The following is a 25,798-nucleotide window of genomic DNA, read 5'->3' on the forward strand; positions in this document are numbered from 1 at the left end:
ATTATATGGACGTCGGGTCCGCGCTAAAAAGTGTCCGAACTTATAGGGCGTTAAAATCGTATACAGAGCGTCATTCACGCTTTAGTCTTCGTTTGTTCGACTGACAGCGAAGCAAGCAAAATTAGACAGTACTGCGATGACATTACAATTTAAATTCAACGTTTTAGCTTTTTCATATTCCTTTACATGTCACTACGTTTAAATAGGTTGACTTGGGACATTTTTTACGTGGTTTTTGTATTAGACCCGTCGTCCATTTATTTGTAAGTCAATGGGTTTATTAGATAAAAATACGTAGTTTTTAAATATTTTTATTACACATGCATGTATGTACACTACGTATTTTTGTTTAATAAAGCAGATGCTATATAAATTAATTTTTCTCCATCCTTTAAAGTTGTCAAATTTGAGATAGTAGACTTTTCAACTTATGTCTCAGAATGATGGGCACAGTTGCAGTGCCTCTCAGATATGTGCGATTTAAAGCTCGGAGCGGCACTGCAACTGTTACGGACAGGCGTGTCGCTTACCATCAGGTACACGATTTGTTCGTTCCATCACTTAGTAACATAAAAAAAAACATTGAGAAAGTTCAGAAAATTATTTTAGGTCATGATCTACAATTGAATAATATTGAATCTGACTTCTTATTTTCATATTAAAGAGGAATCAGTTGACATCTACGGACATTTACATAATACAAATTCTTCCAGGCGTCAGCACCATCTGAATATAAAACTGAATTTTGACCTTTTTGAAAGTTACGATCTGTATGTACGAGTATGTATGGCGAATTGCATGGCATTCCTCTGGATTTATTAGCGAATACTTGCTGCCACAGGAACCGTCGACTTTTCACCCGACTTCTCGACCAATCATAATCGGTAGCCTGTCGTCGGTGATGTGGTAGATACTCAGACATGATCCACCACGAAAATATGTATAACATAAAATAATATTTTAAAGAACCTCACCTGGGCGATTTGATCAAATCTTCCAAACAGCTCATTCAACGTCTTCACCAAATCAGAGGCACTGAGTCGTTCTGACAGTGGTGTAAAGTTGACAATGTCAGCGTACAGAATGCTGACGTTATTGTGTCTCTGGACGTGCATTTCGTGAAAACGGGTTTGTTTCGAGCTGTCAGCGCACGCGTCCGCCATCTTGAGCATTATTGAACGCTTCACCTGAAACAACGGATAATGTTCTTGATTTAGGTGCCTACAACAATGCTTGTCACTGATTTTGTCAGAGAATAGAAAGTATATAACAAAAATATGTAGGTATCTGCAGTATTTTTCATCAGTAAAAGAGGCTGGGTCAATGTGGGTTGGAAGCTTAATAAAAAAGTATTCGGAGAATTCGTAATACCACTTTAATATTTTTAGGTTAGCTTTTTAGTATAACTTTTCGATAAAACTTTTAAAAAACTATTTTTTAAATCTCAAAGCGCCTTGAAAAACTTTATAGCAAACACACAAAATATTTTTTATTGCCTCGAGACTGATTGCTGTTTATATGTTGGCAGGCGCAATAGCCTGTACTGTGCGTATCACGTTTTTTTGCAGAAGTACCAGCAAGGTTCGTAGAAAGCAAATAACCTTAGAAAACTAGGAAATGAGCCGTACAGTCTGCCTTGTACAGTAATTTTAAAGATTTTCATGATAACTAGGTCAAATAACAAAAATTTAACGCTAAGTAAGTATTAATTCTTACAGATTCATTTTACCGGTATTTATTTTATGACTCTCGATAATTTAGATATAATTAAAAATCTTTACGGTATCTGCGTATTTTTAAGTAGATTGCACTTAAATATTTGTATTAAAAATATCAATGTAATGGTTCAATACTGGACTGTCCTTAAAATGAGAATTTACTGTAACTGTAGCGATCTTTTGGATTTAAATATTCCACCATAGTTACGAGATGTGCTGTGGTCTCATTCGTGACCAGGCTATTCTCATGCAATTCTGTGTGCCAACTTGTTTAACACTCCAAACGGTCTACATGGGAAATTCAACCTTTAAGGACAGCTATTTCGTAAAATGCACGTACGATCTTTTCTTACATATTGTATAAATACTTATTTTTTTAAAACATTACAAAATAGTACTTATGACTTGTTTTATCGATACTTCGAGTAGAAGGGGCGTAAATGTTAATTGTTACTGATGTAATTGGGTTACATTTCAAGGTCCGTGGGTGTGTTTCAGGGTTGTTGCTGATACAGGTTTTTTACACATCTGGAATTATGATATGGATGCTGAAAAAACCCGACAAATGTACATCCTTAATGAATCTATCTCTTAATGAATAATCTCAGTACTGAGAGAGAACTAAAAAAACCGACCTCAAAAGTCATTGGTCCCCTACCAGTTTGCCAATTAATTAATTTCCATTTCATTTAATACATGGCAGTCACAAGTGGCGACGAGGTTACTAATAGAGATGGGAAAAACAGCTTATTTGTTTAAACGTTTAAGCGTTATGCTTTTTTTAAAAGTTTGCTTTTTTAAACGCTTTTTAGCTTGAAGCTAACAAAACCAATTAGAAAACGTTTAAGCGCATAGACTTTTATGTTAAAAAAGCTTGCAACGTTGTGTTGACAGCGAATCGCAAGAGCAGACCACTAAAGCTTTTAAGATACGTTTTTTGTGAAAAACGAGTTATGTTTTTATTTATGACATAACATTATTATATGAACATTTTGTTCATTGGCGTTTGAAAGCGTTAAAAAACATAAGTTTTTTAACTTTTATAGTTGTTAACCGGTGAAATGGAAAAACTGCTTATTTTGTTAACGTTAAAAAGTAGGTACGTTTAAAAGGCGTGCTCGTAAAAGCTCTTTTCGCTTATTATAAACGCTTTTTAGTTAGAAGCTTAAAACGTCGTTTAGAAAAACGTTTAAGCGCATAGACTTTATGTTTAAAAATGCTTGCAACGTTATGTTGAATTAATTTGTTTAGGAAACATAGATGGCGCTATTTGAAACTTAGGCACGTTGTAAAAAATGAAATTGTTGAGTATCTATAGAACTGACCAGTGATAACGCTTACGCTTAAAATGAAAAGCGTGCTTATGCGCTTATTTTAAAAAGCAGACTTTTTAAGTGCTTTTCGTTCAAACGCCTCTAGTTACTAAGATATTATTAGTTTTTTTTTTTGAGATGGAATCGCCTACATGTACACACGCCAGCACATCAAGCTACACATTGTGGTATCTTGTTCCGTTGCACTGGAGGCAATTTTCGAACAAGAATGTGTAGTCTGATGTGCCGTTGTCTGTACATAATAACCAAAATGTGAAATTACCCCATATAACAGTGTCCATGAACCAAAATATCTATATACAATATTTAGAGTACTTCCCCTCCGTGTCCCATAGCCGTGAGACGCCCTGCAGTATAAAGCTAAATCTTATCAAAATAGGAATCTTTTGCGAAACTCTGTAAACAACACATTTGCGATAAGTTTTGCTCAACATCGTAAAACGCCTTGAAAGGATCGCGAAACGCTGGAACCAGAACGCAATAGGTAGTGTGAAAAATATTTGCTATCTCGACTATCACCGGCGCTAGCCTAACCTAGCGCTCGGGTGCAATCAATACCCTGGCGCCCTCTAGTAAAATGAAATACTTGCAGTTAAATTTTCCCCAGTGATCGGAAATTCTGTAATTATAAAACGTGAAACACACTGACAGTGGGTGCGGGACGGGCGCGTGTCGGATCGGGAGCACGGCGGATCCGTGTATTGACATAGACATACATACACATTAATGGCAATTTTTGGTGGAAATAGGCCATCGAGATTTCTATTCTCGTCTTGTCTCGCCAGTGGAAAACCATCTTAAGACCCTGCGCTCGTGTACGCCGCACACCCTGTATAAGATTAAACATGGAAGAAACCCGTGATTATAATGATACTGTAGTAAAAATTCAAGGTGATGGTATGAAATTCAAGGTAATATTTGTCCAAGTGAAAGTCTTCACAAAAAAGGGATTTTCATACAAATAATTTTATTTCTTTTTCTCGATTACGAACCGATGAGGCGTTTCTAGGTGAGACTGTTTGGCAACCCGGTTATTGCTAGAACAGCAAACAATAATCCATTACGCCTTATCTTTTTATCAAAGCAAACAGAATGACTGGATTTAGTAGTTAAATAAAACAATACTACTTATTTACCGATAATCTATTGTCTTACATGCAAGCGAGTGTTTATTTGTTGAAATTTTATTTTGTGATTAAGACTTTGTTGTACACGCTTATTGTATTGTTACGCAGAATGGCTTCATTAGGTACATGTGGGACGAATACAGTTACACAATTTGAAAATTGTACCTTCATATACATAGCGCTCTAATTAACATTGGCATAGCGTTCTTTGAAGTTAAAAAAACCGCCTAATTAAGTTCACCCACCAAGAAATTTCTTCGTTCTTCTTTCGCTCACAAAATAATGTTTGTATTTCTCCCGAAAAATATACAAGAGGGCCGGGCTGAAACCGCTAGTGACCAGAAATCTGTGAGACCTAGCTCACAGATTTCTGTGAGCTAGGTCGTAGGTAGGCACTTCCGATGAAGAATATGTTCACCTGTTCAAAGAGAAAACGTTACGAAAAATACAGAGTAGCAGTAAAGAGTTCGTCCAGGAAAGTACTACCTCCTTACTTATTTCTGCCGTCAAGTAGTAAGCATTACCTTGTTACGGTTTAGATTGAAGAGTTCTGGTGTAATACAGACACATGAGCCTTGTCAATTTACGTCTCAGGGTGACGGGTGCAGTAGTAGGGCCTTTCAGATCTTTGTGCTTTAAAGCTCTGAACGACAATACAACTGTTATGGACAGGCGTGACGCTTACCACCAGACACACTACTTGTTATTTCGGTCACTTGGTAGCATGAAATATAAAAATAAGATAGGCCTTACATTAGGTACGTCTGACGACCTAATTATACTTCATTTATTCTATATCTTATTTAAGAGGATAGAGTAAACCCCATTCTATCCTCTGTAATTGCTGGAACAAATTTTTGGGCAAATTAACTTATTCTTAAATGAATGAATGGAATATTCTTTACTGGACATAAAAATACGGTGACATCATAGAACAGCAACATAAAGTATAGAAAGAGTTAGTTTATGTGCAACAGGCGGCCTTACTGCAATGTAGCAATTTCTTCCATGCAACAAAACCGACCTCAAAAGTTCGTGGAACTTCATCTATTTGCCAAGTTTTATTGAAATCGGTTACCGGAAAGTGCGCGAAACCGGATTCATCCCTTAGTTTGCCACCCTTAGAGGTGGAATATTTTCTTCAAATTTAAATGGAATCAATACTGCGGAACCCTCTTTCCAATTTGAAATGCCACAGTAATGAAAAGTAACAGTCAAATTGAGAACCTCCTTATTTTTTTTTGAAGTCGGTTAAAAATATATGGCCACACACTGTTATCTTCAGGGCATTGACCTTGATGTATTAAAATGAAATATAAAAAGAAACATGCAGATCTATTTATAAATAATGTCATTAGACCAGTTGCACAACACGATTGCATTATCTGTCGTTTATCTCTGCAGTCTACGATATCCATGTAGGCCTAATTCATAAATGGAAATAACGCTATTGCACAATAGTACAAACACATATACTACAATGTTATACTACGCAATACTCCACAAAGCATCAACTTATGTCAGTGAATTTGTATTTAAATTGGATCGCTCTGTTTCAATTTACACAGCTCTTGAATTTCATATTTATTGATATACGTATATAAACTTAATTTCTTTCGATAAGATAATATCGCACTTCTATTACAATAGTGTTGCAACTCAAAATACGTATAATTTAAGGTTATGCCATTGCTAAACGTAAAATTTGATTCTTTACACGTCAAAATCGTCGTTAGAATGTTGTGAGAAACAATTAAAATATCTACTTAACTCAAAATTAGACTTTAGAAACTTTTTGTGGACTAAAACAGACCATTCTCAAATACATGCATTTATTTTTTTTCCTATTTATTTTATATTTGGCTAGTGGAAATAATTAGATGTTTGAATTGTTTAGATTTCTGTAAAATTACACATAATTTTTATTTTTAACCGACTTCAAAAAAGAAGGAGGTTCTCAATTGGACTGATTTTCTTGTGTGTGTTACGCGCTTACTCTAACATTTGTGAAGCGAATTGTGACTCAGTATTGGTCCTATTTAAATTTAAAGAAACTATTCCTCCTGTAAGGGGATGAATCCGGTTGTCCGGTAACCGATTTCAAAGAAACTTGGCAAATAGATGTAATTCCACAAATTTTTGAGGTCGGTTTTAAAAAACAAGTTATAACTATCTATATTCTTTTTAAATTAAAGTTTTTCATGTCATCTTGCGTAATACCTATCTTGCTGTATACGCCTGTAATGGCAAAACATATTTGAAAATATATGTGACAAAACAGGGTATAATAAACATAGAGTATTTACCCAAAATTCCATTAGATGTTAAGTGCCGATGCGGTCGTAATAGAAGCATGCTTGCCTAGAAAACCCTATTCATAACACCTTCAAAAGGCTTAAGTTATATTTGTGGAGAAATGTATCTGCAGGCAGAAAATTCCAGACCATTTGTATTATAATAAAAGGAAATCGAGTCGCTTCGTGTGTATTGTTGGTATGTCAACAATATCAAAATTCCTCGAAAATGGAAAGGGAATGATTATACCATAACCATGTATAAACTAAACACATCGAGTATAAAACTAGAAATAGAGACGAAATGTTATTCAATTTGTATAGAAACTATTCTGCTAAATCATTACGGTGACAACTGCGCTCCGATTGGCCAGCCCGAATTCGAAACAATTGACGGGTGTCGTCAATCGATTGATGAAATGCGGTTCCGTTTGTTTTGTAATTAAATGTTTCGCTGTTTTTCCCACACCACCGACTGGAACAACCCCCCCATAGTTAGAGATATTATCTTTATTACAATAAACATAGAATATTTTTGGAATATACGGATGTACGTCTCCGTCAACACACACTTCAACACAGGTCAGTTGTTGGCGTTGTACTATTTCAGCTTTCTAATTTGTGATTTCAGCGCAAACGAGAGTTGATATTTAAAATTGATATAAAGCCCATTTGCCTGACAAGTTGCCAGGGATGGATGGCCCTTATTGCGTCTCTATTTCTGGTTATATACTCGATGACTAAACATGACACAGTGTTGTATTAATATTTACATTATCACGTTTCCGATAATCAGTCGTCTAGACTACATCCGACGGGAATTTCTAAACTACCATTTACAATTTTAATTGACATTGTATTTTGAAATTTATTTTCTCTCGATATGGATGGATGTGTAGAAACTACATTGAGGATGTCTTTAAGAAGTTCAGGTCTAAAAAGACTGGGCTAAACTTTATCACCTCTGATTTACCAGTCTTAATTACACGGTAGTTATCTATTCCCAGCTCATGCTATCTTGATTTCCCACAATTTTATAAGTTTATCTTCTACCGTGACAAATCAATACGCTGTAATCTGCCGCCGTTAGTTGAAAGGGCGCTTGTGACAAAAGCTCAAAATCGAGAAAATAATGTTTAAAGAAACGAAATTAAAAAAAATATTTACTTTTCTCTTGCGGTAACTTCATACTTTATCCACCTAGGAAAAAATACAAGTAGTGAAAGATCGGCCTTTCTACTGATCACGGCAGTATAACAAAAGTTCTGAAAAAATATCACATATGGGCATATGTGACGTTTTTTCAAAAACACCTAAGTTTAATAATTTAAGAAATGCATTTAATTTACTCTGCATTACATTCGATATTATTTATTTATTTATCAGATAAACACAAACATTTACTTAAGTGCTAAACAAATAACAAAGATTGAACAAGCAAGATTAAAAAAATACGAACCAGCAACTTGTTCCACAAAAGTGACACAAGCGTGTAGTCTTGTGGATTTCAAAATTCCGTTACTTGTAGGGAGAAATTAAGTAAAATAGATAATGGTTGAAAATTATACGTTAAACAGCCACATACTTCCACACGTATACATAACATATAAAATTAATTACAATAATTATAATTAGGTATAAATAGTAAGTAATTAGAAGGAGCCAGTATTTATTAAAACAGAAACTTCGCGTTTGTACCTGTACAGAGGTGTAGTAAATAGACCCACATTCTGGAAACAATCATTATAACCAGGGTTGTTGCTGATGTGTACAAAAACCGAAAAAAAAAATTATGACCAGCATAAAGATAAACTGTTTTGTTAGAACAAATTTCTTATCTGTGAAAATTATATTATTGCTTCAATATTAGCATCAAATTCGTTTTTATTATTACATTCAAATATCGAACGTCTCTGAAAAAGAAAAGAATTTGATTGACCTCAATTTATATCAGTCGAGATCAAGTTTTATTCGAAAGAAATGTCATTAATAAACAATTTTGACAAATTCCACACGTTACTAGATATCTAACGATATGATAGTTGGGGCCAACTCTAGTTTGTCTATGAATTTTAAAAAACCACGGTTGCAGGAGTAAAGTTTTATTTGCCGCCATTTCGTCAATAGTAACATGCGGCACCTGAGCACATCTTATAGAGCTTATAATAGATAAAGCAGTGTATGTAACTCAACTGTGACCTGTAAAGGGCCGAAACGTTTTGGTTTGTTTGAAAAAACAAATATACGCAATTTAAATCCGGAAAAATAGTTTCATTTCCCATGTGTAACAATCGCGAAAACCTAAGAACTCGATAATAAGGTATGACCCTTAGAATAATAACGCATAGACACCTAGTCCGCACACGCTAAGTGAGGCAAATTAAAGCGCGCCCAATGGGCCTACACGAGCGCGCGGGCCTTCAGTGCTCAAGGTCAACTTGCACCGCGAACAGCTCAAGAATTTTAGCTAAAAATGACGAAATGTGCGGTAAATTAGTGTAAAAATACGTCATACTAACATAAAATAGATACTAACATCACAATCCACAAGGAAGTAACGGGTTTCCACTTGTATTTTTATATTAATATTCACTAAAACCGAAAATTAACCTACTACTAAAACTAGCCTACATGAATTTGATTTTTGCCTCACTTGTGACAGTTCGTTTGATATGAAACTATTATTCTATGCGTTATTATTCTAAGGTATGTCCCATACAGGTCTTCGTTTTACTCTATTTCCTGTTTGCGTCGGGGTTGAAACGCCAGTATTTAAAAATTGCACCAGACATATCTGCGGATATAGCTCTCCATATGCCGTTATCAGAACAAAGCAATCTGTCCCAAAAGGAAGCAACACGAGCCCTGACAACAGCAAAGAAGTCAGGTGATCCCTCCTCGGCGAACACGTTCGATGTATTGCAGTGGTGGGGCGTTATGTGACGTATTATGCGATGTTAATTTACAAAAGAATCAATCTGCATGAAAACACTCAACCTGCCTAGCTTAATCGTTGTGGAATAAGTTATATCTTATGTTAAAAACGTAACGTACATAAAATGTGCCATTTAGGTCATTTCACGACTCGATATATCCGCAATTAATATCAGCATCGATATCATTGGCGTGACAAACTTAGTTTACATCTAAATGTACGTATGGGTGCTTTATATTTTTAATTTTCGAGACTGTATCAGAACAATCAATACGATTATTTATGATTTTATCTGGCCATTATATATTTTATTTTGAAAGTTAAGTTTTTTTGTGTTAATAACTGTCTAAAATTCTATTTGTAAGGAAATTACAAAACGCTGTACTGGGACTTGCAGCGTTTTTGTTTTGTTTTTTATCATACCAAGTAACGGGACTAACAAGTCGCGCATATGGTGTTAAGCGACACGCCTGTCCATAGCAGTTGCATTGTCGCTCACAAACATAAGTTGATAAGTCTCATGCACTTGACGGCAGAAATAAGTAAGGTGGCATTACTTCGCCGGACAAAATTTCACAAGGAGCTTTAACTATGATATTTAATATAATATTGAATACAATTTTTATTGAATTGATATCATTGACTTACAAATAAATGGACGTCGGGTCTAATACAAAAACCACGAAAAAAATGTCCCAAGTCAACCTATTTAAACGTAGTGACATGTAAAGGAATATGAAAAAGCTAAAACGTTGAATTTAAATTGTAATGTCATCGCAGTACTGTCTAATTTTGCTTGCTTCGCTGTCAGTCGAACAAACGAAGACTAAAGCGTGAATGACGCTCTGTATACGATTTTAACGCCCTATAAGTTCGGACACTTTTTAGCGCGGACCCGACGTCCATATAATTGTAAGTCAATGATTGATATCCAATTATTTTTTGTGAAATTACTCCACTTGTTTGTTATAATTGTTAATACAAAGATCGAACACTCAGAAAAAATTCCTTCGATCCAGCCGGAATCGAACCGACGTCTTCTAGCTTGCCGTGCCAGACGATATACCAACTAAGGCACGGAACGAACCAGCGGACCTCACGAATTTTTCTATGTGCTTGCGTCGTATCTTTGTATTTGGTTTTTTCAACGACTTTTTAGTCGTGGCACCATCTATGAGAAATCTATGAAAGTTTTATCACCCAATTAGATTATCTTTACAGTTACCAGCCCTGGCGAGAGATGTCGCTATTCACTGTATTTTTAAATTTTTATTGAAAAAAATTTTTATTATAGCTCATTCGTAAGGCAGATTCCCCTGAGAAGAATAAGCAAGAAACTCTACGGGTGGCTCTTTGTAAATACACATTTGAATACATTTATCATTACAATATTTCATTTAAACATCTTAGATCGCGAATACCTGAATGAGCTAAATTGATCACTACCACGGATTTTTGTCATCCAAGTACGCAGAAGTTGTCTAACAACCTTTAGTGTAAAGTTTTTGTTTCACAATGGTTTTATACCTCTTATTATAGAAGCGTATAGATTGCCCCTTAAATAACTTTGAGACTTTATGAAGACGACTATCAAGAATAGCTAGTTTATTTTTATTCCTCGTATTAATGTTATGTCTGTCACTATATTTTATATAAAAAAAAACAGTTTTCTTAATATAAATAACATTTTCATAAATGTACTGTGACTATAGTGTAAGAATAACAATCTCTTTAAACTTATATTATAAAGCGTTGTTATTTCTTTCTGGAAGAGATCTTAAGTCCAACTATAGTTCTATGAGCTAATAACGTGGTCTTTAGTTGGAATTTCTAGCTTACAAAGACAGAAGCGGTTAACAATAGCTTCATGGTTATATGAAACCGCTTCACATAAAAGAAAATTAGCACAATACATTCCATCAATACAGTTAATTGCAGTAAATAACCACTTACAACGTAACTAGTTAAGGCATATTTCATATATGTTGTTAAACAGGCTATACAACTTCAATCGCATGACTAGTATTATGAGTTGTGTGTCCATAAATTGCAATAATAGAAGATTTTTAAATCTGTTTTGTTAATGACACTAAATACTTTATGTCAAAAGGTTAAGAAATAGATGGGACATAAACCAGGTCAGGAGAGTTTAAATGGAATAAATATATGTATTTTAGTAACAGCAGAGCTTCTTGTGAAAGAGTTTGTCCAGGGAAGTATTGTAAGCATTAGTGTGTACCGGTTTTGAAGGACAAGGGTGCTTGTGAAATTATAGGCACATGGGACTTGTCAACTTATGTCTCAAAGTGATGGACGCAAATGCAGTGCACCTCAGATCTTTGCTATTTAAAGCTATGAGTGGCACTGCAAGTCCTTGTCACTTAGTATTGTAAAAAAAATATAATTTTGAGGAGTGTTCATGACGCTTCACGTTATACACAATCGAAAATGTCAAATGTGCCACGTATCAATCACAATGAATTGATACGATGGTTCCCAACGTAAACGTAATCATTAATGGAGTGGTACTGACGTGAGGCTTGTACTAGTAAATCAATCACTAATGTGGGATCAAGATATTATTACTTCAGTCTGCTCTCTTTATCATTGAATGTACTTCAAAGATTATTCACACATTACGCATTGTTTGAGAATTGTCGAGTTGTCCCCTTATCTGTAAACGTCACTTAGCTCTTAAGCTGCGTCTTATTATCGTTATTACATTCTGATCAACCAAGTGAGAGGTTTTGATAATTTGAGTTGATGTCTAACTGACGACCTTGTCAATACTGGATAAGAATTGAATGAGGAAGACACAAGATCGGAAGAATTTGACTTATTGGAAAAGACCTACCTTGCGTGGACAGAGGTTGATAAAGAAGAACGGAACAACGGTGACAAAGTTCTAAAATCATGCCGTAAACATCGAGTATAGAGACGGAATATCATTTAATTTGTTTGAAAACTGTTCTGCCAAATTATTACGGTGACAACTACGCTCCGATTGGCCAGCCTGAATTCGAAACAATTGATGGGTGTCGTCAATTGAAAAATTACACATTTAATTACCGATGCAATGTGATTTCGTTTGTTTTGCTATTTTGGTGTTCTTTCGTTTTGCCACATCACCGAATGGAACAGCCTCCCATAGTTAGAGATATTATCTTTGTTACAATAAATACAGAATATTTTTGAAATATACGGAGACGTACTCACAGGTCAGTTGTTGGCGCTGTATTATATCAGCTTACTAATATGTGATTTCAATTCAAACGAGAGTTGATATTTAATAGTGACATAAGGCCCATTTGCCTGATAGTTGCCAGGGTTGGATGGCCGTTATTTTGTCTCTATTTCGCGTAATCGTGTGTCATTATCATTATTTAAAAAAATACATAAGAGCCGTTTATGCATTTCGAGAACTGAGTGACATCTCAGCCGATACGCACTAAATACCGGTCTTCGGAGCTGGTTATACACTTAAGTTAGTCATGGAGGTCATGCAACTCACCCGCCGGTGAGACAAAGATAAATATATCGCAAATCATTAACATGGAGAAAGAAAATAAATATTTATTATATTGATTGTGGCCCTTTTGCACTGTGAACGCTGGATGAGAAGGTTCCTATTTGAATTTCATATTCATATTTATTTATTGATTGCATCACATGGGTAATATTAAAGTTCTTAAAGTAATATTAAGTACAGCCATGTAATCCTTCAAGGCACCGCAATTTGTTTAAATTAAAATATATTTCATTCTTAAGAGGGTGCATGCCAAAAAAGTTTTGACGTTGGCTCCGCTCAAATTTGTGAAACAAATATATACCTGAAGTTCGCGTGCCATGCGACAGGAGATGTTGAATTTTGCGCATTAAAAGTACCAAATTCGTTTTAGCGGAATAACTCTAAAAGGGATTAAAAAAAAATCCGTAGTGACAGTTGTCGATCATGCATAAATATAATTAATTATCTAATTTTTATCCTAATAACCTGTAGCATTTCGAGGATAAATCGAAAAAATGTGAAAATTAGAGGTCATTTCGTGAATTTTATCTATCGAGGAAACTTTTGTTTTATGTTTCTGATTAATGTCTATGCTCGAATATATCGTGTAGTTACTCATACAATAATTTATTTTTAACTTTAAAGTGGATATACCCTTCTAAAATCAAATCGAAGATTAGAAATTTTTCCTCTGCTCCCTCTTAAGAAACTAAAATCTAATATAATTTTTTTTAAAAGTAATTTTAAATATTTAAAGTGTTATTAAGTAATATAAGTTAAGAGAGTATTTTTTTTGGTCTTTATTTATTTAGGATCTTTTATACAATGTATATGCCAGTTACATCGTACCCTAAACTATAGCTGACATGTCTGAGTGGCGCTGTTGGAGAAACTATTCAACAAATAGTAATAGTCTTTTTGCGTGTTTCGTGTGAGGATTGCTTAATATACAATTTATATCACTAACTTATATCATCGGTTGATCTGCAGGTCTCTCATCAACGCCGCCCTCTGTTGTTCGTACCGGACACATTCCAGTAACAAATGATATGCATCTTCCACTACTCCACATAACTCGCAATTAGGAGAATTGTTTTCTTTTTTTCATTAAAAAAGCAAAACTGTTTAATGGAATGTGTCCGGTTCCTTAGTGCGATGACGACCATTTTTCTACCATAGTCGCACTCTGCAAACCAAGGTAAACGAGGAGGCTGACACTGAATTGTGCGATATCAGAGACCTTTTTCCTTTGTTCTTATATCAAAATATTTGCTCCACATTTGAGCACATTTCGAACTACATTTGGGAAGAAATTCTGAGTAACGTAGTAGTATATTCACCACTTGCCCTTCTGTTATTCCACGCTTGGCTAGGATGTCAGCCTCATCATTCTCCTTTAGTCCAGTGTGTGATGGTACCCACTGCAAATTTAGTTGCACATTTTGGGCTACAAGTTCTTGTATTTTAACTATGACCATATATGGAACTGGTGTACCTCGATGTCCGTGGACTAAATGTAGAGCACTCTTGCTATCACTGCAAATAACAATTTCATTCATAGTGGTATTCATTACGTATGTTAGAGCTTCTGATATAGCAATGAGTTCTAATGACATGATGCATAGTAGGGGTGAAGTTTCAAAACAGTTACAATGTCGCATTGTACCCTCTCTTTCATTTGATGGAACGTAGATCGCTGCACCTCCTCCATTAGAACTCTTTGCTTCATCTGTATAAATTACGTGTGATTCTAGATTTTTTTTGTAATCCTAATTGAATGTGAAATCTGACAGTATTTAAATCTAAATCTTTCTTTTTATTTTTAACTGACTCTAACTCTAGGACTACAATGTTCTGCAAATTTATATTAGTTATCCATGTTTTTAGGCTAAACATTTCTAAAGGAGAGGAAGAGCTCACTCGTTCTTCTTTGACTTCTTCATATACAATTGCTAAAAGGGGTATTTTCTTATTTGTCCAGTATTGATTGGAACAAAGGGCATTTATTTCGGACAGTAGAGCTACATTAACATTATTGGTCCACGATAACATTTTGAGACTATATTTGTACGCCAAATATTTTCTTCTAATATGCAGTGGAACAACAGTAACAGTAAAACTCTCTGTCCGTGTGTAGGTGTGCTTTTAATGAACCCTCCAATAATCCTCATAGCCCGGTTTTGTAGCCTGTCCAATTTGGTTATGTGGGTCTTAGCCGCATTATCATATGAGAAACAACCATAGTCTATTATGCTTCCAATTATGGAGATGAAGATGTGGCGTATATGCTTTGGATGTAAGCCCCATCCGGGTCCTGCCAGTACTTTCAATATATTCAAAAACTTTAATGTTTTTTCCATAGTTTCATCGACATGTTTTCCCCAGCGAAGTGATTTATCCAGGCGCACGCCCAAGTATTTGTAACAATCCACTTGGTTTAATGGTGTATTGTTTATCTCCGCCTCTTGTGTCCCCTACTAAAAACACAGTGTTTACTTTTTTCAGTAGAGATTTTCATACTAAGTTCATTTACTCCTAGAGTAAAGTTGTGGATAGCATTTTGAATGTTGCCTTTATTATCATTGATATCCTTTTTACACGAATATAATACGAAGTCGTGGACATATTGACAGAATAATGCGTCATTAAGCACTTGCCTTAATGTATGCGTTGCTACATTCTAAAGCAAGGGTGAAATGGGTCAATCCTCTACAAGTATATCTTCCGACTGTACCTAACTCATCCTTAACTTTAAGTCTTCTCTCAATCAGAAAGTTCCAAAAACATTGGCATATCTTTTTACCCACACATAAATTATCAAGTGTTTTGATTAGATTTTCAGTCATTAAATTGTAGTACGCATTTTCTATATCCAAAAAGCAGACGTTGAGTACTGTGTCGTGAATCTTATTTGAACTTGTGTTATTAGTTTAGATATAAATTAAAATAACACGTAGTCTTAGAAAATGAAACTATTTTTCCGTATTTGAATCGCGTATATTTGTTTCTTCAAACAAACCGACCATAGGACCTGTAAAGGGCCCGAAACTTTAAAGTTAAATCCGAAAAGAACTCAATATGTAGTCTTCTAACAATTATACAACAGTTTTTAAGTATCATGAATTGTGTCGGGTCTGTGTGTGTACCGTCGTTGTTTCCGATTTCCATAACACAAGCGCTTTAATTACTTACTTTTTTTTAAAATACCAAGTGACTTGTAAGCTACATGCCTGTCCAGTGCCACTCAGAGCTTTAAATCACAAAGATCTGAGGGGCACTGCCACTGCGCCTGTCACCCTGCGACTTAAGTTGACAAGTCCCTTGTGTAATTTCACCAGCAACTTAAAATGGAAGTAACACCAAATAGGAAAATGATTAACAATTGTTACATAAATTGAATGTATGAAATATACTACTATTTGTAAAAAAACATTTGTACACATTTGTGATATACATCATAGATCGAGACAACATTTAACGGTTTCAAGTATAATTCGCTCACCTATGAAATAAAGAGTTTGGAAAAAAATAACTAAGAACACGGTACGCGTGAACTAGTGACCGCCTTCTGTCTATTACCTTCAAAATATTTTAGGTGTTCTAAAATAATTTCTCAGTATAAAACATAATGAGTAACTTGTACTAACGCGTATGATGCATCAATCATATTTTTGAAAGTAGGTAAACATAGATAAGATAGACAACATAATGTATGAAGGACATTAGGACATAGTCCCGTAACCTGCCACTGCCCTGAGCCCGTCACCCTGAGGCATAAGTTGACAAGTCCCATGTGCCTGTAATTTTACCAAAATTTCCTCCAATTTTCACCAAGATTTTCATAACACAAGTGCTTTAATTACATATTTTGGGATCAAAGCAACGTATGTGATGTCTAATATTTGCAATGACATTGTAGTACATGGCTTACAGTGACTTTATGTCAATCGTGTCGCTGCGGGAATTCTCCGGAAAACGCGCGATCCTGTCTTTTGCTCGTATCTGGGTGTCTACACTTTTTTTTATAGTACTAAGTGACGGGACGGAGAAGTCGTGTGCCTGGTGGTAAGCGACACGCCTGTCCCTAGCAGTTGCAGTGCCACTCATTGCTTCGCGCTATAAATAAGGGTAGGACTGTACAATACCTAAGTCTCCCCTGTGAGTGGGGAGTTACGGAAACCCATCCTTCCTGAGTTACATGACAAAGCAAATTCGTGCTGATTTTTCATATACTAACCTTTTTTTTTTGTTAATCCGGGGGAATCTGCTTACAGATACCCCGGCCCCGCGGGGGCAGAGCCGGGGTTATGAGTAACCTAACCTAATCTACTGAATGGGGGTGCAACCAAGATTTGACCTATGTAAAATAAATTTGTTTTCTTTCCACGGAGGTCCGTGGCTGAACGAATATTTGAATGGCCTACATTTATTTTTCTAATAAGTTTGGGTGTAATTTCTGGTTGTCTATGTGTATATCCACGGCACCCGTGATACAGGGTTTCCCTACAGAGAGCTATTTACGTCGGGGTTACCGGGAATCGCCCCTTCATCCAGCGTCTTTCATGCAAACCGTGAAATGAACTTTTTCTAAATTAGTGCTGTTCCTAGAATTCCTTAGTTTGAGACCAAGTGTGGTTGTCAAGCATATTACTATTATGAGGCATATTAAATAACTAAGCTACAATTTAAACAATTAAAGAGAAATACACCACTGCACCGTAATGGTTCTTTGTGATTAAAACGTGGGTTTACGACTCTACATTTACCTACTGTTATGTAATTTGAAAGGAAAATATATCGTTAATTATAAGACGCAATTATGTTCTGTGTTCGTGACTGTACAAACCGCAAGACGTACAGAAAATTCATTTGCACATTGAAACCTTGTGTGTGTATTTGACATTACAATTTGTAATTTAGTTGAGATTGTACTCTTGTCGCTCTTATCTTAACAAACTGTCAAATTAGGTACAGTTTTTAATGAAAATTATTTTCAGTATATTTTGATCTAAAACTCGTATCAAATTTGTTTAAATAATGCAAAAGAAGATACAGCGATTAGTAAACCATATTCGCACTAAGATAGTAAGTCGTTATGATAAAAACTTTTCGATTTGACAGGGATATGTGGCCAGGACCTTTGGTTGAAATGTGGTACATCAAACCATTATACTACAACCGCGTATATCACGTAATAACACGCCATCTTATTTAAAAATTAATATAACCAAAGGAAGTTTTCGGAAAAAATAATTAGTAAAAACAAAAAATTTAACCTAACGTCACACAGAAGTACCACGCAAAATTTATTTATGACGACATAGTCATTAACAAATAACACTTCAATGACCAATGGCAATGCTTTAAAAAAGGGCCAGTTCTGATAAACAAAAGATAAAGTTCCCCCTCTGAGTTACAGCCGGTGAATCATGCCATACAAAGTGTGTCTGCTTTGACGCTTATTCGCCTCACACTGAATGTATGCATCGAATCGTGCGCACGTATGCGGTCTCGCGTTTAAAAAATACGAGTGTTTTGTGACAGTGTTTTGTTTTCTTGTGCTACAACTTTATTGTGCTTGTGGAGTTGCATTAGATTATTTTGCAAAAATGTTTCCGAGGATACAAGGATTGGTGAGTTTTGAAATTTGTTTTATATTTAGTTTGTTTTGAAATACACGCGACTCTACATCCAAGACAGATTTAACTATGATAGTTTTGCTGATAAAAAGATGAATTTTCTCATCATCGTCGTCATGGTATTTTTATGTGTTACAAAAGAAATAGTTATCTAATCTTGTCATAACTTATGTTAAGAATTATCTGGGATCGGTGAAATATGGGTTGTTGTTAAGCAAAGCCAGCGTAATGGACATTTTATTGTAGTAATATTTTTTTAAAGTCTATAATCATAATCATAATTCATTTACTTGTGAAAATACAGGTTATTTGGAAGTCGATATGTACAAAACAAGTATAATTTTTCTGTGTCCGGCCAAACATTAGGGCATACAAACGCACTGAAAGTGTTATTAATTATACACATACTAAACCAAATGTAAAATGTTATTTTTTCTTTAATAACATGGGCGTGCACACATGGATTCAATAAGTCGGTCAGCAATTCAGACGCAATGATAGTTATATGGGTCAATTTCAATTTATAATTCATTCATCCCCTAGTTTACCACCCTTAGAGGTCGAATATTTTCTTCAAATTTAAATGGGACCACTTCTGAGGTACCCTCTTTCTAACAAAAAAAGAATCATCATAATTGGTTCATAAATGGCGGAGTTATCGCGTAACATAAATACAAAAAACATACAGCCGAATTGAGAACCTCCTCCTTTTTTTAAGTCGGTTAAAAATTAAAAAAATTCTGACAATGAAGTTAGGGATTTGTCATTTAAAAATTTGGACACTATATAGTAAATTTTATTAGCCAATAAGTTATTTTATTGTTTAGGAAATGAAACTCTTTTTCCGGATTTAAATCGCGTAAATTTGTTTTTTCGAACAAACCGACGTTTCGGGCCCTTTATAGGTCCCACGGTTACTGTTGACTAAGGTGGTACAGTCATCAACCAGTTATGTCTAATATTAATGCAAACCAACCTATTTTTTCACTATAGTTATAAAAGTAATTAATTAAATACCTTATTTTTACTATTACAAAGAAACATTCCAATTTTACAAATTATTTTATTGAATGAATAGTAAGTATATGAATAGTATAATTAATAATAGAAATTAGAATAAATTAAAACATATTAATTAGTATTGCAGTCTTATGTCTGTTTGGGATTTTTCATCAGAGGGAATACAGGATCCCAAAGTGGTAGAACGGAGAAACCATCTTCCCTGATGAAATTAGGATGTTTTTTAATTTCAATGGCCTCTCGCAGCATCCTGGGTAAATAACGGACTTGTTTTGCAAGGATCTGGGGTTTGTCAACCTTCATTGAGTGTGTAGGTTTATCCATGACGTGCTCGCAGACTGCAGACTTGTTTACGCGACGGTATTCTGCTATATGTTCTTTGATGCGGATACAAATACTTCGCTTAATAAAAATTCATTCAATAAAATAATTTGTAAAACTTAATGTAGCGTAAATTGGAATGTTTCTTTGTAAAATTAAAAATAAGGAATTTAATTAATTACTTTTGTAACTATAGTGCAAAAAATGGGGTGATTTGCATTAATATTAGACATAACTGGTTGATGACTGTACCACTTCAGTTAACCGTGACCATGGGACCTGTAAAGGGCCCGAAACGTCGGTTTGTTTGAAAAAACAAATACACGCGATTTCAATCCGGAAAAATAGTTTCATTTCTCATGTGTAACAGTCGCGAAAACCTAAAAACTCGATATTTAATTGTTTTTTAAATAATATGAGTATAAGGTTTGTTCAGATCCCATTACTTTCACTATACTATTCCACTGCTAGGCATAGGCCTCAACACATCTCTTAGGTGCCAATATCTCGAAAATTACCGAAATACATAATATGTGGCGTATGACAAGAAGGAGTGTTACGGTACTTAATTATCGATATATACTTTTCAATACTGACCATAACCCTTACGGAAAGGTATTAAAGTGTATAATAAACAAATTCGATTATAAAAATACGATATTAAAAACCTATTTGTCAAGAATTTATTATTAAACAGTTAGAAGGAGGTTATGATCAATTAAAAGTCGATAAGAGATGTTACCTTTGGTTCAGTGAATAGTCACGTAGGCCATTGGAGCGGGACAGATTGAAGAGCAACCAATGCAAGCTTGAAATAGCACTCGCGTTTCGTACGTGACGAATAGAAGAGTTGCTAAAAAAGTGGAAAATCGTTTTTATTTATAATATCTAGTGACGGGACGAATAAGTCGTGCGCCTGGTGTTAAGCGACACGTCTGTCCATAACAGTCGCAGTGCCACTCAGAGCTTTAAATCTCTATCTACACTATTTATCACTGATCTAATGGGCACTGCCACTGCGCTCCTCACCCTGAGACATAAGTTCCATGCAGCAGAAATAGGCAAGCTCTTTATGTTACATTTTCACGCCTGAACCGCTGAACCAATTTGATGAATTTTAATATAGAGATAGATGGGACCTAGGAAAAGGACATAGGCTACTTTTTGTCACAAAAATAAATCTTAAAGGGGATGGAACTTTGTACGGATGAAAGGGTTGTAACCCTAACAAGCCGTGACTAGGTTCACGGCAGTAAAACAGGAAACTTCAAGTCCACAAATATATTTCAAGCCGATTAAGGACAGATAAGGTAACAAAGAAGTAAGGCTGTAACAATAAAAGGTATATAAAGAAAACAGGCACATTATTATAAAACACTTCCTAACTTAATGATGATGAATATAAAGATATTAAGTACACTTACCCCAAAAGGGCCGAGATATACTAAATTGCAGATACGTATTCATAGGTACATGATAAAGGTGTGACGGTGTGACCTCCTTACACCGTCATGTCACCTTTTTGTATCGTATCATTTTTTCTTTTGCTTGTATTTAAATTTTAAATTTGAATTGTTCAATCTTCCTTCGTTTTCTCATTTATGCTTCGTACCACGGTCCCTCTCTGCTTGACCGCGATATATATAATATGATGATATATAATACATTTAATGTAAATCTTGTATCGAAGTGCCTAAATCTAACATCTACCAATTTTAGGTTAAGTTAGGGCGTGTTTTTTTTATTAATGTACTGTTTTCTACATCTACGTTTTATTTGTTACAGTTTTTTTTCTTTACCTTCTTTTTCACGTTAAATAAATTTGTTGACCGGAAGGTTCCTGTTTTACTGCCGTGATCTCGACCACGGTGGTTACGGTTACAATCCTTTCGAAGGTTGTAGTGGTTATACACTTATTAAAATTGACACATGACATTAGCGATCGAGCAGGGAGTGAGGTTGAACGAAACAAAATCAGAATGCGGGGCAAAAGAGCTATGGAACAATTCAAAATTTAAATCCGAGTGGCCAGGAACCGAAGAAAGACGATAAAAAGGTGGGACGACGATGTACGGAGGTCACACCGTCACACGGAGAACCAAGTGCAGTCGGCTATTCAAAATACATAATTCTACGTATAGGAAGTAACAGGCACCAGCTAGTTCAATACATAGGTATTTGTGATTAGAAATGAAATAGTTTTTAACCGATTTCAAAAAAAGGTTTTTACGACTGTATGTTTTTGGTGAATGTTAATCAACTTGTAAAACGACTTCGATGTGAGTGTGTGCGTTTATTGTTGTTATATCTATTTTAGTCTCTCTCCTCTCCAAAGACCTAAAACATTTTTAATTTTGAATTTTTAAACGGGAGAGGCGGTATTTCCCGGCAATGGCACAGTCGGCCGGGAAATCTGACTGGAATTAACCCATTTGCGGACAACACAATTGGGACTATTTTAGTGGAGGCTACATCCCACATGTCGGTGATCTCGGGGTGGCCAGGTCCAGATACGGCAGAAAATATTATTATTATTATTCTTTTTGTTGGAAAATAACGTTCCTCAATAATAGTCCCATTCAAATTTTTAGAAAATAATTCCAGCTCTAAAAGTGGCAAATTTAAGGATGAATACGTTTTACTGGATTTCAGGCACTTTCCGTTGTTCTAAAGTCTAAAGTCAGCCACCCGTGACCCATAGAACCTGTAAAGAACCCGAAACATTTTACCTCTCAAAAAGATACAATCATTCTTTACAATCTCGTGATACCTAACCGTTATTTCCCTTTCTTTCTATTTATTTCACATCATGGGAAATTGTGTAAAAGAACTTTTTTACGTTATAATTGTAAGTTACGTACTTTTTTTAAAACTAAAAAGCATTTTTGATCACATCCTTAGTTTATTAGTTGTATCATCATTTTATCTAGAATATCCTTTTTAAAAAAGAACCAACAGTTTTATAACTTGTACATAAGGAACTCAGTGGAACGCGGTCTCGCACAATAAACATTATATGATTTCATATAGCGGCCTTGAAAAAGATTCAGTCAGTAAACTAGGACTTTATAGTTATAAAATCGAAAGATAATTCTATTTTTTAGTATAAAAAACCTAACTAAGAAAATATATATAATACTCGAGAACAGCCTGTTTTAAATAAAAGCGCACTTTCAGAACGATGTAAGGTGCAATTTACGGTACAAAATTCGCCTCGTTAGCGCATCCATTGCATGCCTCTTCGTAATCTGTCGACAAAAATACCACGTGAACATTAAAAAATCACACGTTTATTAAAAGTATACTGAGAATTTTCAAACTGTTTATGAATTTATTGCTAAATATCGTTTGTCATCTGACTTCTTAGTATTTAATTACTAATTTCCATGAACCTGTGACTAACTAGAATATTTTTATTGCACTTTTATGAATGTGTTTAATATAACCAGACCCAAATTTAATAACTTTTAACATATAATTACTTAAATTAACTTTTTAGATTAGTGAAGACAAGTTATAATCTTTAATTGGTGCTACCATAGTCGAAACTGACATTAACTAATTAAGTAATCAATCAACTGTTTATCTTTACGTTGTTTAGTGCGATTAAAGACGAACTTTAGTAAGTTGAGTGAATTACTATCGATTTTCTGACTTATATATTATTACACCCCTTATTTATACAGCATGAGTCAAATCTGAGGGGACAATGTGAAATCACGACGCACCATTGCATTTATGACGTCATTATAGTACAGGGTTGCGATGACGCATCAATTTACTTTTTATGAATCATAGATGCTAATTTATTATCACTAATGATCATAATAGGATTGCGTCTTAATTTCGTGGTGTTTTTTACCGGTGTCAGGACGCTGTAGCACACACATTTGTCACCATTTGTTATCATTCCTTGAAATATCATGTAATTCAAACTCGGTCAATTGCGAAATACACATGTTATAACACCTTGAAAAGAGACCCAGTAGTGTTCAATTAACTTGTGAATTAATTTTTAAATTTACTTAGTTTTATGTTCTTATGTTTATGCAAATACCATAGTCTAATAAATAAGTCAACATTAAAAGAAAACAAAATATCATGATAAAATATTGTACTTATTTTGCAGAATATAAAAAGATACTATCTTCTTCTTATTTAAGAGCTAGGCTTTTGTCGGTACGGTAATCGACGACCATGAACTGAACGCTGAATTCAGCGCCCTATCACGGAGTTCCTGATATGACACGTCATTTTCCCTTATCTGATCTAAATAACTTCGTCTAGGTCTTTAGTATAATGAACGTTAACGTGATTCTATTTTATTCTCCTCTTTGGAAACAGTATGTTCTTCAATTATAATACAAAGATCGAACACAAAGAAAACTTGATCCTTCATCATATCGTGGCTGATTCTCTCACAAGTAAGTTACGAAACGAACCAGCAGATCTTTATGATTGTTTTCTATATGGTTGTTGCAGATCTTTGTATTAGTAATTATAACAGACTAGAGGAGTAACTTTACAAAAAATATTGAATACCATGGCAGCAAATAATTGAAAAACATCGTGATATTAAATGAACTAAATATACTCCCGGACTAGCCACCTCGCATTTTTGTCGTAAAGGGCTAGAATACAAATAGTGCTATCATCGAAGAAAAAGTTTTCACTCGGTTTTGCAAATCCAAATTCCCAACAAGTACTTATGGAAAAGACGTATAGTATACTAGTTTCAAAATTGCGTAATAGTTTTTGATCAATCAAACATTGCTTAAGCTTAGGGCAGTTAATACTGAAAATGCGGAGTGGGTCGAATTATGTGTCCGGGAGTATATTACAAGTATATAACGCTCACAATCAACATAGCCCCGCACTAGGGAAACCCTGTGTCGCGGGTGCCATGGACACACACATATACAACCACAAATTACACCCAAACTCACGAGAGAAATAAATGTAGGCCATACAAATATTTCTCCCGGCCCGGGAATCGAACCTGGGACTTCTGCGTGGCAGTCCGGCATGGTAACCGTTCGGCCACGGAGGCAGTTGATTCCACAGTCCACAACGCTAGCCCTATTTCCTTTACGCAAATAAAAGTCACGTCTGCGAGTCTTTTCTTAAATTTTCCCTTCTAGAGTTCAAAAGATCGGATAGTGTATTTAAACTTTGAAGGAAAATACACTTAAAAATGAATCACTACAGTTAAGAGTCCTGACTCACGTTTGTGCAGTGAATCAATTTAGGGTATTGCCAAGAACTCTTATGTATGATTATACATGGACATATTTAGAAGAACGATAAAAAGGTTAAATTATGACACCAACGTTCACATGAATCTCTGCCGACATATACCATAATTATAACCATACCACTTTGTACCGCTGAAAGGGTTGTAACCCTAACTAGGCAATGTAATCAGAAACTTCCGGTCCACAACATTTATTAAAGAAGTAAAGTTTAAAGAAAGGGCCCTAAATGGGCCGAGAAACTGATTACAGAAATAGATACATGAAGGCTGTAGACTTATAAATTATTACACATGATTTAACTTATTAAATGATTACAAACGTAGTAAAGAACCGGAATTAGCGATTATTCGCAATGGAATTTGGAACAGCTTCGACTGTTGTGGCGGTCGAGCTGGGACTGACCGTGGTACGAAAACAAAATGAGAAAGTGAAGGAAGATGGAACAATTCAAATTTAAAATTTAAATACATGTAAAATAAAAAATGATAGGATACAAGCGGAGAGAGGCGATACCAAGAGGTGAGATGACGGTGTAAGGAGATCACACCGTCACACCGCCAAGCAGTAATGTGTACATTATGGGGTGACGCATACTTCGAGTAGGGCTAGCACTACAGGGCGCGACTTGCGCGAGAGCAACATAAAGC

At 35.1% G+C, this 25,798-nt stretch overlaps 1 protein-coding gene across 1 annotated transcript in view; it reads right to left on the minus strand.

The window, feature by feature from the left end:
* Window positions 1-25,798, minus strand: part of LOC113234015 (adenylate cyclase type 2-like) — a 254,540-nt gene that overhangs the window by 59,327 nt on the left and 169,415 nt on the right. Inside the window, exon 4 of the mRNA XM_026469243.1 lies at window positions 975-1,187. Coding sequence (XP_026325028.1) covers window positions 975-1,187 — 213 coding nt within the window. The remainder of the gene's footprint in view (window positions 1-974; window positions 1,188-25,798) is intronic.

The sequence above is a fragment of the Hyposmocoma kahamanoa genome, unplaced genomic scaffold (genome assembly GCF_003589595.1).
Source record: "Hyposmocoma kahamanoa isolate Upper Pololo Valley unplaced genomic scaffold, ASM358959v1 81, whole genome shotgun sequence".
Lineage (NCBI taxonomy): Eukaryota > Metazoa > Arthropoda > Insecta > Lepidoptera > Cosmopterigidae > Hyposmocoma > Hyposmocoma kahamanoa.